This window comes from Lipophrys pholis (genome assembly GCF_963383615.2).
Source record: "Lipophrys pholis genome assembly, chromosome: 18".
Taxonomy (NCBI): domain Eukaryota; kingdom Metazoa; phylum Chordata; class Actinopteri; order Blenniiformes; family Blenniidae; genus Lipophrys; species Lipophrys pholis.
The window spans coordinates 14,259,757-14,279,828 of record NC_137646.1 but is presented as its reverse complement, the minus strand read 5'-3'; the positions used below and the strand labels follow the sequence as shown (position 1 = coordinate 14,279,828).

The 20,072-nt window shown below is 43.8% G+C and overlaps 1 protein-coding gene across 2 annotated transcripts; it reads right to left on the bottom strand.

The window, feature by feature from the left end:
- Nucleotides 1–1,529: 1,529 nt before the first annotated feature.
- agfg2 (ArfGAP with FG repeats 2) lies at nucleotides 1,530–15,413 on the bottom strand. Of its 2 annotated transcripts, XM_080486828.1 has the most exons (14): nucleotides 15,102–15,413; nucleotides 13,983–14,076; nucleotides 11,656–11,771; nucleotides 11,023–11,167; nucleotides 10,652–10,772; nucleotides 10,459–10,563; nucleotides 9,509–9,541; nucleotides 7,836–8,105; nucleotides 5,646–5,718; nucleotides 5,503–5,546; nucleotides 5,211–5,303; nucleotides 3,693–3,812; nucleotides 2,826–2,896; nucleotides 1,530–2,731 (listed from the first exon to the last, which is right to left on the bottom strand). In XM_080486828.1, exons 1-14 carry the CDS (start codon nucleotides 15,266–15,268, stop codon nucleotides 2,684–2,686), a joined length of 1,500 nt encoding a protein of 499 aa, XP_080342954.1. In that variant the 5' UTR covers nucleotides 15,269–15,413; the 3' UTR covers nucleotides 1,530–2,683. The 2 variants fall into 2 exon arrangements, with proteins under 2 accessions (XP_080342954.1, XP_080342955.1); XM_080486829.1 differs by lacking the exon at nucleotides 9,509–9,541.
- Nucleotides 15,414–20,072: the final 4,659 nt, after the last annotated feature.

The following is a 20,072-nucleotide window of genomic DNA, read 5'->3' as shown; positions in this document are numbered from 1 at the left end:
TAGACTTTTCTTAAAGGTGGATTGAGAATGTTCCTGAGGTCAGTTTAACCAGTGGCAGTATTTCCTACTGCACTTGAAGGCAGCATCACGTTGTGTGTGTGTGTGTGTGTGTGTGTGTGTGTGTGTGTGTGTGTGTGTGTGTGTGTGTGTGTGTGTGTGTGTGTGTGTGTGTGTGTGTGTGTGTGTGTGTGTGTGCGTGTGTGTGTGTGTGTGTGCGTGTGTGTGTGTGTGTGTGTGTGTGTGTGTGTGCGTGTGTGTGTGTGTGTGGGAAAGAGATTCCAGCCTTGGCTCGTCCATGTGCCCATCCTGTTCTATTTATTGTAGAAATCCCCCTCCGCCGTTTATCGAATTGTAAATAAAACAGTTTCTTTCTTCAGATCCTTCCTAAACAGATTCATAAAAAATAAAAAAAAAATTGTAACAGTAAAAACAATAAAACATAAATAACATAAAGGGTGAATGACCCCGTCAGATTTGTAATTGTGACCAAATTCCTGGATAAACATGAGAGCAAGCAGATAGAACAGGAGAGATTGGGACGTCGTGCCACCCAGACTGTGTCTCATCAAACTGTTTTGTTTTCATTTCTGTCCTCTTTAATCTGTCTGGTGCTCAGCGGCACCTCCATCTTTCACAAATGTAAATCTGCCCTAAAAATACCACCCAGGTTATTATTATTGGAGACGCAGCGGATCTGGACACATCGTATGAAAAGGGGTTTATTCTGGTCATTCTGGTGGCTCTGAGGGGTTTCTATCTTAGTGCTCAACGCTTATGCAGTATGTATGTTGTTATATAATATGCATCCACAAGTAACCTTGCACACGAGGTCAGGAGAAAGTGGAGCCCAAGCGCCGCCTGGTGGTGGAAACTGGAACTACAGAGAGCATCTCGCTGAGACCAAATGGGGGGAATTTCAAGTCACCAATTAACCTCAAACACACGTTTGTGGACCTGGGGGAGGAATAACAAAGAGAAAACCCCACAGAGCACAGAGAGAACATGCAACCAGACTTGAACTGAGGATATTCTTGCCGTGGGAAGAGAGTACAACTTCATTTTAAAGCTTTCTAGTGTCTATTGCGCCATGTCTCTACTAATTCCAACATTTACAAACACCACATTCTATTCAAGGTCTCCTTCTCTTGTTTGTGCTGTTTAGTTGCATCTTTTACATTGTTTTTGCTGTTTCACGGCTATTGTTTATTCAAAAGGTACAAAATGGCAAACCCATCCCGAAGTGATGTATTGAACTTGTAAAGCCCTCCAAAAAATAGATAAAACAATTAAAATGAGACTGTCAAAGACCACTGGTGCATAAACTAATGATTTATGCTCACTATATAATATTATATATGTATATATATTTACTGTATACTGTAGTTTTCCCTCCACAATGCTTGTTATAGTGATAGCACTCTTGGACATCTTAATTTCCCACCCTTTCTTTGTGATCATCTTTTTATATAAATTAATAAAAAATAAGCAGGAAACATTCACAGGAAAAGAAAACCCTCAAGCAAACTGTTAAGAAGCAACAAACCGAGTTTATGAACATGAATATGTTGTCATTACAAAGACGTTATATGAGTCTTATGTCTTGTTTTGTCTTTTTGTTTTTAATAATTAGTTTTTTTTTTGGCAAAACAAGGGAAATAAACTTCGCCTCCATGTCAACCAAAAAGGAAAAAAAAACAAAAAACTAAAACAAGCGAGAAAACATTTTGGTCCGGTACATGAAGCGATGAAGTTTTGTTATTTTAATACACATTTATAGTTATTCTCAAATTGCTTTTACATTCAGTAGCATCTCCTTTTAGCCCTCTAAGCGCATGCAGCCTGAGAGTGGAACATGTAGATCGTCCTTCCGAGGAAATCAGACCAAAAAAAACTAAGAAAAACGGTGACAAATGCAAACGTATCACTCACACACGCGCGCGCGCACACACACACACGAGAGACACGTCTGTCCATTCTTTCTAATCCACATGCATCAGGAGGCTGTTAAGGCTGTTAAAAACCATGTATGGAGACTCGTGATGCGAGGTCGGCGTCCCAGCTGGAGCCTCCTGGGGACCACTGAGAGGCTCAACAGTTTTTAAAGCAGAAGACAACGCTGACGTATTGACTGGAGGGTTTTCTGTTGTTGTCGTGGATCTTTCCGTTTTTACGCACTTCTAAAAGCAGGAGATGAAAGCAAAATAGCAGCAGCGACGTGGGTGTGTGTGTGGGTGTGTGTGTGTGTGTGTGTGTGTGTGTGTGTGTGTGTGTGTGTGTGTGTGTGTGTGTGTGTGTGTGTGTGTGTGTGTGTGTGTGTGTGTGTGTGTGTGTGTGTGTAAAGTGCGCATCTCTGCAAATAAATCATAGAGGCGTCGTTTCACTCGTGACTCCCACAGAGCCCTGAGGTGGCGTCTACTGGCACACAAACACCGTTTGACATGTGTCACGTGGTACGAACACAGCGGGCCAACACTCCCATACACACCAACACCAAATCCAGAATCACATTCGCACATTTTTTTTTGTTTTGTTTTCCGTCACAGACACGTAAACACAGACGGGTCGGGGGGAGCGGGATGCTGGGGGGGGGGGGGGGGGGGGGGGGGGGGGGGGGTGACAATACTCCAGAGGTGTTGAAATGGCAGCGACTCCTCAGGTTCTCCAGCCGTTCCCTGAGCGGGAGTCAGATGAAAGGGTTTTTCGACGTACCCCGACTGGGGTAAACATTTCCCTGCAAGACACGACAGGCGGGGTGAGAAAGAGCAGCCAAAACAGAAATACCAATCAGCCCCTCCTGTCCCCTCCACGGGAGGGGGGTAACTCACCGTGAACGGGTTCACCGACATGGGCCGAGGAACTTTGGGCTGAGAGTCTGAGGCAGGGAAGGAGGCAAAACCTGCACAAGGGAAAAGACTCGTTCAGACGTGTGAAAGCAAAGTTCCTCGCGGTCATCGAGGATCGAGGGACTCAGATCAAATACGGAAGGCTCAGTTTTTGTGACCCAGACGAGCTAAATTGGATTCCGGATCATTTCAGCATCCGACTTTCACTTGCAAGGGACGTTATAAGAAGAAAAGGCTTTCAGATTAATAGCAGAAACACTTAAGACGACACAAAGGTCATCTCATTGAAACGATATCGCATTAAAGAACGCCGAGTCGTGTTAAAATGCAAAACCAAGCCATGTGAAATGGCTCTGAAATGAGGAATCAACCGGTTTGTTTGAGCATTTCGTTAAAGTTTTACATGAATAACTATGTGCACTTTATTACAGCAACAGCCATTCTTCCTAATTATTTGCTGTCTATGTATCTGTTTGCATTATCGTTGAGAAAGGAATTTGAGCCTCGCACATTTCTGAGATTTTCTTGACTTCATGTTTGACAAATAATGTGTTCATGATGTGACACTCGGTTACAATGACTTCCTGTGACGACTGCCATAAAAGAAAGCCGTCGAATATACTTTATATTTGTAATTCCAGGCAGGAGCAATGTTTATTTTCTACCTAAATGTGGTTACTTTACTACATTTTACTGATATTTGCAAGAAACAAGTGTTCCTCTTCATCATAAACGCATTGATTTCTTATAATCACCATAAAAGTCCAACTTTTTTCAGACGCCACATCCCCCACACAGTCTGCTCTTCAAGCAATAGGAACAGATGCAAAGTGCTGCCTGAAGTCTCACCGTTGGTTTCCTGACTGGAGGCTGACTCATGGGGAAATGCATTCTGGGTGGCGGGCGCAGGGAAGGAGGCGGACGGAGGAAAGACGGAGGTGGGCGAGGTGACGAACGCGCTGGAGTCACCTGGAGAGAAGAGGTGCCCACGCACAGTGAGATCAGAACACCGGAGAAAAATCCAGGGAAACAGTCGGCTCTGAAACTAAAAACTTCAACGTTTGTCGTGTGGCGATGAAGTGACGGCGGCAGCGTGAGCAGCCGACGCATGGATGAAGACATGAATACGTAATGTGACTGAATAATTCAAGCAGGACGGTGATAATGAGCCGGGAGTCTAATCATAGAACACGGCTTCATTTTCTACTCATTACTCAAAAGAAATGTAAAGTACACACACACACACACACACACACACACGCACGCACGCACACACATTCAAATGTTTCATACTTTTTGAAATGAAAATGAAAAGCCACTGGAGCTCAGGTCGGTTCACTTCTAATGTGGACTGTGGCGAGCCCCCTGTGATGTTCTTATTATTAGAAGATATTCATTTCTGTTTCATGTTCTACTTTCTACTTCTGCGTGCACTATAATGTCAATCCTTCATCCAACAGGTGAACAAGTTTGGTAACTTGTGCACACCTTTATGTTTTCCCATACAGTATATCTGGGGTGTCAAACATAAGGTCTGTGGTTCAAATCCGTCCTGCAATCTGGCCCCACAAACCACAATAAAAGGTGGTTATGTGGAGTTTGTAGGAGTCTTTTGACATTTCACTGTATTTTGCACCAGAACGTTTCATTAAAATGAGATTTATATTGAAATTGTGAGAATTACTGAAAATATAGACATTTCGATCACTTATATGAAGAAAAAAGTGTCAATTTAAAGGTTATTATGGCGCTATTTAACTATTTTGACATCTCTAGTCTAAAATAAAACAAAATTAAATTAAAGCAAGTTCTAGAAACTAGTTGTAACCAATCAAATTGAAGTTATTGTCTGAATAATGTGCTGACAAAACGGAAAAATGTGCAGAGGATTTATAAGGAGGAGTAAAACAAATTTATAAGAAGAATCATAGATTAGATGTGATTAGAATGAACTTTAATGAATCAACTTTCTAACTATAAATGTTGAAATCGGTGAGATTTTGATCAGTTTCATGCCACTTTGTGATCGATATGTTTCTGTGACAGCTGTAATAATGCATCGTTATACTAATTTTGAAGTATAAATATATGCTTCAATAGCCACAAAAACACCCGACGGTTAAGATGTTCATCAGTTGTAGTTTTATTGCTTTCCTAGAGTTGCATTTGATTAATTAATCTAATTTAGTCACACAAAAGTCAGTCATCAGGAAATCCATCAAATACGCATTTCTCATGAAGTTTCCTGTTTAAAGATTCGATTTGTTTGGAGTATAAACTCCCACTGGCTTCAAACCTCACAGCCGTCGGCTGCAGCAACATTTTAAAGAAGCCGTCAGGGTGAAGGGCCCTGAACAAGAGGCTTACCTCCTGAGGCATTGCTGAAGGGGTTACTGGGGGAGAGGGCAACGGGCTGCTGGGAAGCCGAGCCGGAGCCGGAGCTGAATGGGTTGGGGAAATCTGAGACACAGAGGGGGAGGGGGAGGGGAGGGGGGGAGAGAGAGATAATTCACAGTGTGCAGGGTTAACAGGCGACATTCCTGCCCATTGAGACCGCCGCTGCTCCGAGTGTTTCACATGCAGTCTAATTAGGGCGGTCCGCCGGTCGGAGATGAAGGAGCGGCTGGAGGGATCGATGGAGTTCCAGCTCGGTACCTACTTGCAAAAGTCTGGGAGTTGGAACCAGTATCGACTCCGGGGGAACTGCAGGAGAAAGTAAAGATACATTGATGACGACTTTAACTTTAAAAGCAAGAAATCTGCCCTGTTTTAAAAATGTGACTGGAGGAAATGAACTCCTACCTGGCAGGTGTGGAACTGGACGAGAGCCTGTTGCCGAAGAGGGTGCTGTACTGCGGAGGGCCAGCAGGTGGAGCTGCAAACAAGCATTTCGGAGAAGTCATAGGATCACCTCAGGTCTGTAATGAGCCCTAATCCAAGAGATTAACTGCTACTATTGTCATCAAGAGTGAGTAAAAGCAAGACAACAAACTGCTGTAATTCGTCAGAGAAGAAAAGAATTACAAACGCGCTGAATAAAATATCACCTTTGTGTTTGGTTTGTTATGAATCAAAGTGAGCCGAGGCAGAAAATCAATAACCCTTTCACTCTGCCAGGCCGGCGATGAAGGCAGAAAACCAGAAACCTTCTTGCAGAAGGCTCGGGGGCGTCTCACATGAGTCCTGTGCATTAAAGCCAACGCGGCCCGGTCATACAGCTGATTGTAAAACGTATCAACAAGGTTCTTTGAATCAGACCGAGCATGATCTGGAACAAACACAATGAACATAACTCAGCTGCTGAAAGCCTTGGCATTTGGAGTACGGATGTTATGCAACGTAGCTGAGCTGGCCGTGACAATCTGCAACAAACACACACACACACACACACACACACACTCTCTCTCTCTCCCCCTGCCTCTCCAGTCAATCCATTACCCTGTTGTGGAAGAAGGTCCGGGAAGTGAAAATACTCTGATTGAAAGGTTTTACGACACGAGACGGAAGCATTAAGACACATGGAGCATTAAGCTCAGTCAGCTGGTCATAATGAAGCTACTCTTTAAAGTGAGCTGATGGAATTTTTCAGTCTTTTCTGACACAGACATGCGTTGTGAAGTTGGATAACCTCTTTAACCGCGACCAAAGTGTCCCAAACGAGGTTTTCTGCATGTTTAAATAACTCCTTCTAGAAGGAGGCTCATTTATCAGACTGCTGTGGAAGCTGATTGTGGATGAATTGACATGACGAATTTCATTGAACGGTCACCAGGTTGAAGCACAGCAACAGCTGCAACAGAGTGAGGCTGGTGTCAAATTACAAGCAGCCAATGCCACACATCTGCAGTGTTGGCCGTGTTTAAAATCCAGTTATCTGAAGACTTTCCAGCCATATCTAAATGGATCTCCACCACGAGTGGCTTAATCTCCTATCAGGGAAGTGACCATATTTGGCGACTTCCACATGTTTCATCCACACTCACTCCGATGAGCTCGTGAGAGACACAGAACACAGGAAAAAAAAATAGATCAGGCATCGAGATGGGTGGGATTCTGGAAATCTGGCATTTGTGAGATTGCAGAGAAGCTCTAGAACTTGTCAAAGTTGTAGAAAGGGTGTTCTAGAACGTGTGACAGCTCTCGAAGAAAAAAAATCGAGAATGTTTCTGAGTTCTAGATTGTGTCTGAATTCTGGAATCAGAGTTCTAGATTGTGCCAAGAAGTTTTAGAATGTGTGACAGTTCCACAATGAGGATTCTAGGATGTGCCAGAGTTCTAGGATGATAGTACTAGAGGGTGTCAGAGTTTTAGGTCTCTGAACCCATCTAGAACTCTGCCATATCTCTCGAGTGTCAGAGTTCTAGAAGAAGAGTTCTACAATGAAAACCCTTGGATGTGTCAGTGATCTATGATTTATTTTTTTTTTTTAATGAATGGAATCTAGAATTGGAGTTCTGATATATGTCAGGGTTCTAGATTGTGTGTGAATTCTAGATCGAGAGTTAAAGAATGTCAGAGTTCTAGAACGATAGCGCTATATTGTGTCACAGTTCTAGATTGTGTTCCTGAATAAGAGTTCTAGAATGAATTAGATATTCTAAAGTGAACGCTGGGATGAAATTTCCTAGCATCTTCAATTCAGCCTCCATGTAATTAAATCAGCGGGATAAAGAGACGGAAACTAACTGTTTTTAGTGAAAACTAAACTAAGAGACGACATAAGAACACTATACTAATTCAATTATTGGGATGTATAGAATTATCCTTTTGTGAAACTGAAGGATTAATGAGAAAATTAAAAAAACAGAATGGACTACACCAAAGTTTCGAGTTAAATATCTGGAGTTTAGTCGAGTGATTTATATCCTTATTTCAACCTTTGAATATTGAAGTAAAATAAAAATGTTCCTCACTTGCTGGAACTATTATTATTCTAACGTAACAAAGCCTCACATGAGCACTAAAAGGAAGGATTCCTCGGACATGTCCTACCTGCGGTCGGCGTGGTGTCCGAGAAGACGCTGTCCAGATGGGACACCGCGGCGTACCTGTCCTGGGGGTTGGCGTTGCTCACCGGCGGCGGCGGCGTCTGCCCGGCGTTGGCGGACTGTTGCTGCGGCGGCGGCGGATGCTGCTGAGGCTGAGACAGAGACTGAGGCAGAGACTGTGGCGGGGGGTGGTTCAGACCCCCGAAGTCTACACTGATAGACTTGGGGAAGGCTCTAAAGGGTCCCGAGGCCCCCGAGGCCGACACCGTCCGACCTGAGAGTGTGAAAACAAGTCTCAGTGTGTGGATTTAATGATGCAATCGAGTGCAGGTTTTCACTTTCAAAACAGATAAAGTATATTTAGTAATTACCAATAAAATAAAATCTGCAATATGAATGGCTGTCTTATGTGCTTCTGAATGAATTTTCTTAGGAATAACTGCATCTGTTTCGCTGTAATCACGAACAAAGAGTCCTGAACGAATACTGACCTACTGACAGAATTCCATTACATTTCCAATACAGTAATCCACATCTCAGTAAATGCTGACAAAGGTCATGTAGAATGAGCGAGAGGTGTTTGGCAGCTATGAACCGAACACCGAGATTAAACTTTGCCATGTCATGTCAGATTCAAGCCAATTCATTTCTATGTATAAAAATATCTCAAAAATGTCGTAATCCTATGAATACGGAAACCAAACCAAGAATGAGTAAAAACGAACACAAAACTAACCGAGACTAAAAGAATTTAACAATCTCATGCTGAGTTAGCGAAGCCATGCCGCAACGCTTCAGCGCCATCTTGTCATGTGCAACACGTTGAAGCATAAAAACCAAAAGCTTACACACACACACACACACACACACACACACACACACACACACACACACACACACACACACACACACACACACACGTCAAGCCAAGACACAGTTCTTCTTCGATGATAACAAACATTCAGCTTCGCGGCATGAAGCAAGCAGACGTCAGGAGCCAAGCATGCCGGCTTTCAGAAATGTAAATATGGTTTGTTTATCCTTCGTCAGCTGAGGGTCTAAGATAGAGAGAGGCCAGACCAGACTTGGCGTGAGGCAGATTGCCTGTTTCTGCGTTTCCACCGTGAATCTGCGGCTGCAGAGGCGGAGATCGTGCCCATCGCCGTGTGTGTGTGTGTGCGTGTGTGTGTGTGTGTACACACCTGAACTTCCTAGGCTGCTTGTTTTTCGATATCAAGGTGCATCATGGGATTACAGCTGTGTCCTACATAATTGCTCCGACACCAGCGTGGTGCGAAATATCAGAGGCCCTCTGCTGAGGCGGGCAGCAGCAGCTCCGGCCTAAGAATAGCAGGACGTCAAACTTTGCTCTTTTTCCTTTACTCTGGGTGGCAGAGTGTGTACGGATGACCGTCCCTGTCCGAAGACCCCAGCTTTAAAGTCGGGGGACATAAAAATGTGTGTGACACCCTATGACTCGGATGGGTAAATCAAAATAAAGCGCCGTGTCTTTCCTCAAACGGCTCTGGAATGAGACTGGGACTGGGATTCACATGCACGCGAGGCGCTCCTGCCGACTGGCCGTCTGATCTGAATGATACAGCGCGGGGGAGCGTTATTGAGTCCAGCCATTCAGCACACACACACTCAGCGGCGTCGGTCGGTGCCGTGCCTTACCTAAAGCGAAGTGGTTTTTGAAAGAGCTACTGGCTACGAGGGAGGAGGTCCAGATGAGATAGACAGAGACAGAAAAAGTGAGGGATAAATAAAGGGAGGAGTGGAGAAGAGAGAGGAGAGCGTGTCACTGGTGTCACATTGTCTCCTGCTGTTGTCGGCGGCCTGCTGAATTCATGAACGCGACACAGTCTGGCACCTCGATGAAAGCATTGTGAAACCAGAGTGGGGCTTTAAAAACACTGGTAAGACCAAAATTGGGAGCGCAGCCTCGGCGCTTCTCCTCCCTTTTGCACCGAGTGACAGCGATGAGCCGAGAGCGGCATCAGTGACAATCAGTGAGAACGTTCAACCATCGACACACATTCACGACAGCATGCCGACACTCTGCTGTGCCAAATGTTCATGCGGCAACGCTAGAGAGAGAGCAGGAGGAGGTTATAGTGACGATCTGCTCTATCGTTTTCATGCCTTGCAAGAACCAAACAATGTGGCTCAATCTTCTGTGACTTCCTCCAACCTGTTTTGACACTCGACACTCCAAACCTCTCATTTCCTCCCCGAAGCTGCTCATCATTAAGAGACATGACTCAAGCTTACAGCTGACTCATTTTGTCTGAAAGCAGCCGAGGCCCTATACACTGGGTATAAATCAACGTTTACTGCAACCACCAGCAGAAACGTGCACAACATTCACTCTTATATCTTTTTTTTTTTTTCCCCATTTTTGAGATATGGAGGCTTTAATAGCAGGAATGGAAAAAATGCTTCTTACATTCTGGAGCATTTTCTTTTCTGAGCTGCAGAAGGTTCTTCTCTGCTATTTCTGTTTGCTATGTTAATATGTTAATACGTGTACCTGAACTAACAGAAACATTAAGTCTTCAGAGCTTCAGCCGCTCATTTCAGGAGGTAAAGAGAAGACAGAAGCCTCCCGAGGAGAAAGGCCTCACCTGAGGGTCGAGGAAGGGCGGGGAATGAGGGGGTGTGGCTCTGACCACCCAGTGCTGACGACAGCGACCCTGGCCGCTGTCTTTCTATCCCACACATGGTGGGATCTGTATCAAGAAAGAGAAGGAAAAAAAATAACTGTACAAGTTGGCGCCCAAAAGGAGGATATTTTCCGGTTAAAGATCAACCCCTGACCTTTCAGAGGGGGGTCTCTGAAGCTTTGGGAGCGTGATGGCCGAGCGGTAAACACGTCTGTCCGCATGTCGGCGGGCGAGATGGCGGGCGCTCGATCCCAGGGCGGCAGCTGGGACTGAGACTAGAGGACAGGGGAGGGAAGGAGAGGGACGAGAAGCAGATGGGAGGGAGAAGGAGAGACACAAAGGCAGGCGAAGTGAGTCTCTTTCATCCTTTCTCAATAATTCATCTGCGGAGGCTTTGATGTGGGGGCTGCCTGGACCAACGACCTGAGCTGACTTCCACACCTTCCCTCTCGCTTCTGAAACCTCATCGTCTCAGGTTGACTCTGTTCCTTTAAGTCTTCACCCATTTCACGCTCACACTCTCACCATTGGCCGTGTGGATCTGGCGTTGGGGGGTAAATTATGGGCGGGACCCTGGCCTGGTAAAGGACCATGGGATAGAGGCACGGCCTGGACCCCCGGACTCCAAGGACCCTCCACGTCCCTCCGGTTTTTACTTTTGGAAAAATGCCTGCAAAACACAACCTATTGAGTTACTGTCGCCAAAAAAGACTAGAAATCCAAACAATAATGTTAATAATGAGAAAATGTATCAGAATTGAAGCTTGAACTAAACAGCAACTAATATATCTTTTATTTACTTTATAACAGGAATAAATAAATCAGAATACTAAATAATAATACATTAATAATACATATTGGGATATTTTACATATCTGCACATTATATGTTTAGGGTTTCTATATCACTTTACCTAGTTCAATGACCGAAAACAAACAAACTTCTTCTAACGCTGCGTTGCTCCTTCCTGCCGCACTGAGTGCTGATTGGTTAAAAATCAGGTTGGTTCAATCGCAGAGAAAAGTCCCGTTTTCACCAAAATGTCAAAGGACTCAATAAAGGGTCCAAAGCCAATCAGAATGTTTGGGAACTGCAGCCCGTTCACCTCCGAGCCTCGGCGTCGGCACGCTATGTTTGAAGACCAGGTCACATTCTCACCATTTTTTCTTCTCGTATTTATCCTGAAGGAACTCTTTGAACTTCTGGGAGTCCTTCATGTCGGCGCAGCCGTCCGCCTTCGGGTCGAACACACACAGCCAGGTCCTTCTCCCAACCTGAACACACAACATTTCAGAGAAGAAGAGGAAAAAAACAACACATACACACACACACTGGATTAAACAGACAGCGTCAGAGTCTAAGTGGGTTTAATTATAGTATAGGAATCAAAGCACAATCCGTGTTTATTCTGACGTTGACATTTCGCCTCAGAGAATCTCTGATGAACACAAACAGATTGTCTCATCAGCGATTCATCTGGTGGACGAGTCAAGAGTGTATCGCCGCCGGTCAATCACCACCAGCCGGATCGCTCGTTCAGAGGCTGATGAGGAGAAAAACCTGAATGACAAACACATTCGGGCTCTCTGCACATCATACTCCACATTCTCTCACACACACGACCGGCTAATAAATCCCCTCCTGAAACACTCCAGCTGTGTGATCGAAGCTCAGGAGTGCGCGCTGCCTACGCCAGTGAGTCCCAAAGTAGAGCCTCATTTTCACATCCACTCTGTGACTTCATAGCAAATGAAGAATGAAGGCTGCTGGTCGGACCAACTGGTTTGGGTGTTTGAGGTGGAAACATGATTCGCTGTTAAAAAGCAGGACGAGGTTCCGGTTGGTTCGCCCGAAAGGACTCTGTGAGGAGCTGGTTAATGAAATGTCAAACATACGATGATCGTGAGGGTTTTGTTTTCATTTGCAATCCTTGAGTCTTTACTCCAGTCAGGCGCCGACGGGTGCTGGAGCTGAACCAAGCTGACAAAGGGAGGAGGCCGTTCAGAGTCACCCAAACCTCCACACACCAACCTGGACTGTAAATCAAGTTGCTGAACACAGTCCCAACTCTGAGACTGGAATATGATCCGCTCCACCCACCCAGCCACAGATGTCCCCTCCTGTAATAAATACTGGAACTGGATTAGCCCTACGAATTATGGTTGTGTGGAATATATACTGTTCATATGAATAATAGGAGGATGTCGCCTGAGATTAAAACAAAATTAAAATCACTCAAATTGTTATGTTTGGACCATAAAGAAGAATAATGTTACGTCTCATCGAGTGTGTTAATGTTTCATGTACTTCCTTGAACTTACCGTTTCCCTCTCATTTCAGACCTGCCCTCCTCCCCACTGTGACTGTCAACTGCCCCCCCACCCCCACCTCACGTACGACTAGTCCTCGACTGTCTCCCTTCGTCTTGTTGCCTTTTGTTTTTGAACGCCGCGCCGAATAAAAGACTTTTAGAAGAAAATACTACAGGTTTTGAGTCGCGCATTAAACTCCAGTTTCGTGCCTGAGGTCTTAACAAATACACACAAATGCCCCGAGATGTAAACTACACACACACAAATGAGATGAAATAGCAAAAACTCTTCAAAAATAATCAGAGAGGAAAGAGATGATGGGTTTTGTGGGACAGAACGAGCTGCTCCTCTTGTCTCTTGGCACAGTGTGTGCCCAGCAGAAGCTTTCTTCCCAGAAATAAAAGAAAGGCCCGACCACAAAGACGGGTCCAAACAGTAGAACTCCGGGGACGTTTCATATTCCATATCAGAGCCAGGGAGAGACCATTGAACCTCAAAACACCTGCGACCTCGGGTGGCATCAAAATACCGAGAACATAGAAGGAACATAGTTTGTCTTCAAATTTAAAAAAAATTGAATCAATCCTTTTAAAAGGTTAAGATAAGATAAGTTGGTAGACTCTATAGTTACTTGTTGAAGCATCAGAACTCGCTGCTTATATTCCAGTTATCTGGGAACTCGTAATTCGTTCGCACGGCGTTTCAGTTGATCACAACATCGCAAGTTGAAAGACGTAGCTGTTGTTGTGGCGCAGAATCAAAAACACGGCCACTCGTTTCATTCACAACCAAATTGCAACTTCACACCCACGGGCAACACTAACGACTCACTGAAAAGGCAGAAAACAATAATTAAGCACTGTTAATACTAACATGTCACAACAGAAAGCAGCTCTGTTGAGTTTAAACTTAAAGGGAATTCCCACTTTAAAAGGGAGGATCTGGAGCAAATTCCCCAAAGCGGCTCACATCTTCACTCCTGGGGCGACTGGAATGCATCGGGAAGTTTAGAAAAACACCTCGTTTAGGGTTACAATTGTAGTTTTTTTTGTAAAGTTTTGGTTATCAAAACTACTCCCTAGATGTGTTGTAAGTTAAATAAAGAAATAATAACAGGTGCATCATCTCCGGCCTCTGGTATCAATGGAAACCTCCAAGTGGACCGTCACTCACCTCGTTGCCATGGTTTTGAAGAAATTCCACTTCCTGTTGGGAGAAAGTCGTCATGGAGATAGACTTGACTCTGTGGGGAGGGTTGAGGCCTCTCCTGGGACACGGGAGGGAAATAAGAAAGCACAAAAAAAAAAAAAGAAAAAAAAAAAAGTGTGAAGATTTGCAGTCCGGAGCAGGTGGGAGAGGAAACATCTGTGTGTGACTGTGAACTGAAGGGAAGATTCTCTCGTGGAAGAAGGTGCCACACACACACACACACACACACACACACACACACACACACACACACACACACACACACACACACACACACACACACACACACACACACACACACACACACACACACCAGATGTGACAGAGAAACATGTGTTTTCAGTTACTACAGGGTCCTGGTGTGTCCATGCTGAGGATACACACACACACACACACACACACACACGCACACACACACACACACACACACACACACACACACACACACACACACACACGCACACGCACAAGTGGGACAATGTTGTACATATGTGTGCACATGATTGCGCAATAGTGCTGACTGAAGTGCTGGAACTGCTTTCCTGGGGAGTGTTGAGGCTGAACGTGCAGAACAGAATGTGAGAACGCACACACACACACTCACATACACACACACACACACGCGCGCGCACACACACACACTGGACAGGAGCCTAGACAAGGGGGGGGGGGGGGGGGTCAAACCTGCACCATGACGATATGAAACGTAACTCAGAGCTGGAAAATGACCAACTAGCGGTCTGTCGTTTATGAAGCTGTTGGAAGATACGCATGACAGAGAGAGAGCGATAAAGAGAGAGCGAGAGAGAGAGAGAGACACTGCGTAAATTAATGTGTGCGCTCAACCTTGGCAGTCCCACCGCACCAACACCCCCAGTTCACCGTGGAAGAATGAAAATAAATATATATTTTTCACTGTACATTTGTCTGTGGGTGGTGCATGGTGCAATCTCCGGCCTGGTGCTTGTTTTACTCCACTGCTGTCAGTATCCGTGCGTCTTCCCACTGATGCTCAGTGTTCAGTAAATAAAACCTGCAGGCTTGTATTTGTTTTGTTGTTGTTGTTGTTGTTTTTTTACTCACAGCATTCCGGAGCACGACGTGCACACGAAGCTGCCCACCGTGATGTCGGTGTAAGTCACCCCGGGCTGGCTGCACTCGAAGCAGTGTTTGTTTACTCCGGACTGGGCCAGCTCGCGGACCTTGCGGGCGCAGATCTCCTGGTTGTCCCGGTGCTTTCGGTTCGACATTTTTCTCCTCTCCCGGGCCCGGTGCCTGACAGGACAGGCTCGGTGTTCTCCCCTCCCCGGTAAAAAACCCTCCTCGAGTCCTCCTCCGCCTCCACCGTTCACTACGCGGAGCTCTTCACGCAAGCATTTTATTGGGAAGGCGATGCGGCTCCGGCCCGACGCAACGCAACGCGGTGGAAAGGCGCGTCAAGGCGGAGAGAGAGAGAGAGAGAGAGAGAGAGAGAGAGAGAGAGAGAGAGAGAGAGAGAGAGAGAGAGAGAGCGAGAGAGAGAGGGAGACGCGCGTGAAGGCGCGTCAAGTCGGAGAGAGAGGGGAGCGTCAAGGCGGATTGAGAGAGAGAGAGAGAGAGCGAGAGAGAGAGACGCGCGTCAAAGAGGCGCGTCGAGACCAGCGCACACACACAAACCACACGCTGCCTTCACAGTAAAAGCAAAATAACAGGTGGCCCTGCAGATATCAGTCACATTTTTCACTCCATGTTTCTTTAAAAAATGTGTGCCAATATAAGCACTGGTTATCTCATCAAAGCTGTTTGTAGGTCAGGGTATTTTCCAGTTATTCTGATTGAGTTCAGCAAATCTCTTTGTACCAGGTCACTGTGGCCTAAAGATACAGAGAAATTGAAAAAAGAAAAAAAAAAAAAAGACAAAACAACGTATAACGTGAAGGTCCTCACAAGTCAAAGCTTTCTTTTGTCTTTTTTTTTTTAGTAACAACTCAACTCAGTCTCAACAAACTTCATTTAGCAGATGGTTTAAAGTACCAAAGGTCCTCAAATGGGGTCGGTAAAATAAGAACATGCCCACTATTAATAAATACCCCAAAAGCAGGTACTTTGGGAAAATGTTAACATTAAATGCACTTTTCTTTGACTGTGTTGTATTTGGCGCTGTATAAATAAAGTTGAATCGAATTGAACTTACCCTCACAACATGGCCTTTCTGCTAAAAATAAGATATTTTTGATCTGTGGGTTCATTGTTGCTTTGTGTGGTTCAGATTTGAGTTCTGGTGTTTACCTTCCTGAAACAGCAAAACACAATGCATATTAGTTATAACTGCTGTTACTTATTGAAAAAGTGCCGTTAGTGTCTTTCTAAGTCTTCTCACGGGCCAGATAAACTCTCCTACGAGCCAGTTTTGGTCCACAGGCCACATGTTTGACACCTCTAATCTAAAGCTTCTGATCAAGTGTTGTTATTTTCTTATTCATTTGTCAAGATGCCGTTAAAAGATAGAGATATATTTTTACATTTTCTAATTGACTGAACACTTTGAATGGAAACTAATGTTTTGATTTCATCCCAAAGACGACCATGGACCCTGGCTCAGGGATTTCTGTGACGATATCCAACCACAACAAGCTTGTTGATTCCTGCTCACATTTAGTACCACATGTTGGTATTGTGAGTTACTCCAGCATCCAGTTTGTCCTCAGGTCAACACTAAGAGTAATGCTGTGGGTTAGAAAACCCCTGGCATCAACAAAGTCGCTTCTAAAATGTCAAAACTGTCTAAAAAATGCAGAAAAAGAAGGACAAAAACACTAAAATCAGTTATACAAAACTGCTGAAAATGTACTGAAATGCTGTCCATCCTGAAGTGTGATTGAAACTTCATAAATGCAACTGAAGATCCAGTTTCAAAACTGATGTATATATGAAACTTTAGATATTGTGTTAGCCTCATTTTAAATGTGTTTTGGAAAGTCACAAAAATGGTTATTTTGGTTATGAGAATTGCAGACCTCTAATTTAGGCTATAAGGCAAAATGACCCATATGGGTACGATTAATGTGAGTGTGACTTTAAAGTAATATTGTCAGAGGTGCAACTAGACTCCACTTCTACACACTCTTGGAAAGGGATATTTTAACCTAATTACATGTCTGTGAAACAGCTTTGAATTTAGATTTAACATTGGTATGTGTGCAGGGTTTTCATTCCCATTCTGATTTTTATTATTGTTAACATTATTATTTTTATTATTATTATTATTGTAAACATGGTTTTGCGCCAGCCAAGCCTTTTACTCTGGAAATCGTCCTGGATGTGATGCGCTGTGCGCTGTGTGGTTTGGTTCTTGGGCAGATGCGTAGGGGATCTCCTGTCACACACAAATAACCTGTCGAGGAGCCAAGTTTTTACCGAAACCGTCACATGTTTTTCTCAAACTGAGTCAGTGTCCCGGGTGGCGCTGCGCGCGCTGCTTGTGCGCCTTTTACGCACACGCGGGTTTCCGCGCACTTTAATGCCACTGCGCGCTTTTGGAGTGACGGACAGGCGGATTATGGTTTTGAGCCCAGAAACAGACAGCTGTGGAAAGTGAATGAAACAGTAAAGCCTGTTTTCATGGCGCTAAATGAAGCTTCGTGATTTATTTTGTTTTCTTTAAATCGTGTTTAAATGATCTCTTAACACCTGTTTTTTTGTTTTTTAACATCAGTATAATATACCCCAGGACTTTGTTGAATGAGACAACACATGCCGTTACAAACCTCTTTGTCTCGAGGGATCATCCCCGGATTATTTATTTTGATGAAGCAACATAGCAACAACAAACCTCAATACGCCCTTTCCGTGACGCCTGGGGGAAATATCTGAACATTTCCGATAGAGATTAAAGCTGGTTTGATTTGAAACAAACAGAGATGGGGTCTTTCAGTGCAAAAGTGCTCTCCGAACTGAATTAAATGTGAAGAAAGAAAACGTCAAAACAGTGTCAGTGACCCTGCGTAGCTGCAATGGCTGCGGCAGAGGGCGCCAAACCCTCTAATAGATAGATAGATAGATAGATAGATAGATAGATAGATAGATAGATAGATAGATAGATAGATAGATAGACAGCGGTGTCGAGTTTCTGTAATTACACTTGTCTGCTCACCATTCAACCACAGACTCTGACTCCACCAGTCTGTGGTGACAATAATAACAAAGGGGAGTTTTGTCCTTTAATGTTGCCCAACATGTTGTTTTGTCTTTTTATGGTGTGTGGGACAAGTGCCTTATTAAAGCTGTGCTATGCCCACAGGAAAAATAAACGTGACTGAACCTGCTAACTTTAAAAGTAGTGAGGTAGATTTGTAATCACACAGGAAATCCCTTTGTGTTACATAGTTTTGATTGAATCAGTGTCATCCCATCATTTTCACTTAAAAAGGTTTAACTTCTTAAGTTGCATTCATAAAGTCAGCTTTTTCTTTCTGGATCTTTGTATTTTGTTGCTTGACTTATTTGCTAAGATTTTTTTTATTTCTAAGGTAATTTTGTCATCTGCAGAATTTTGGATTATTTGTTCAGAATAACTTAATGCATTCTGGTATTGTCTTTAATGATGTTATTCCAACCGGGTAGGTATTATGCTTAAATAAATGTGTTGTCAGTTTTGGTCTACTGTCATAATCAATACTCAGTTTTGACTTAGTATGTAAAGGCTTTCATGTAATAACTGTTAGTTTACTTTCAGATGCACTCATCATGAAGAACACAGTTGTCCTATATATTTTTGACCCACAGAGGTAAATTATCTCATGTTTTAATTCAGTCTTATGGCAATATAATGTCTATTTCTGGCCGAAATGTTGCAGAAAACACATGCCAACATCCAGTTTGCCTTCTCCTAGTACAAATGTTGCTGTATCTTTGTTGGACAATTTATTTTGACATGAATAATACAATTTAAGACAGACAGCAACAGTAAAACTAACATTTGTTTCTTTTGCTTGATACCCAGAGCAAGACTCTCTCGCTATACAATATAGAATTAATTATCTGGGAATAAAAAGCTCCCAGGATGAAACATTTCTACATACGATTTGATGCACAAAACAGTGGATGCTGGTATATTTTGGAGACAGCCTCAAGTTGCTTCGAAAAAAAAAAAAGTAGGTCTATAATTCTTATATCAAAATGAGTGCATGATTTTGTAGGAGAAACGTTTAGATGTATAGTGGTAGTCTGGCCAGCGGCTACAAAACAGCCCTGAGAGGCTCAATTCTGGCCAGTGGGTTAATCATATATTGTAAAAGGTAAAACCAAGACAGTAATTAATCCAGTTTTCTGTGTAAGTGCTGCTGTTACTACTTTATCCAGAACAGGTCACCATGTTTTAGGCCGCCTTTACAAGATAATGTTTTCAAGTGAAAATGGATAACTTTCAACAACTGTGCTCCGACAACCGACAACACAACTTTTTGAAAACGCTCCCAACTCTGTCACCGTGTAGCTCCTGTGCATGTGCACGGTGGCCGTAGTAAATAGTTCTTCTGCACATGGGTAGATGGACAATAACAACGTTTCCTCCAGAGCGTCATGACTCCCAGTCCATATTCTCAGAGGACGTTGTTGTTTTATAGTTGAGCGTCACTGAAATAAGATCCAACTTGTTCTTCTGTCCATACATTATCTGTTTATGCTCCATATTTATTCTTGTGCCTGCCTTAGTGGCAAGGCACAACGATTACTATCCTAGGCGGCCGCTTTATTTTATTATTATTTCTCTGCCATTTCTTCTGCTAATAACTAGTCCAGCCCCGTTGGGAGCACAGACACAAAAAGCACATCAAAACATGTGGAACGTTCGGGAATATGTTGCTCCAACTATTGTTAACGATTCGGCTAATTGTTTTTAATTGCACAATTTTGACTGGATAGTGATACCTTTACATATGATTACATAATTATAACTGTACACACGTGCATGACTTCACTTGCTTCATATTTTTGTTGGGCAGACACTGTGTGTTTGGGCAGTGGGAACCTTTAACTGCAAGCAGGTTAAATTACATCACAACAAACAAAGCAAAA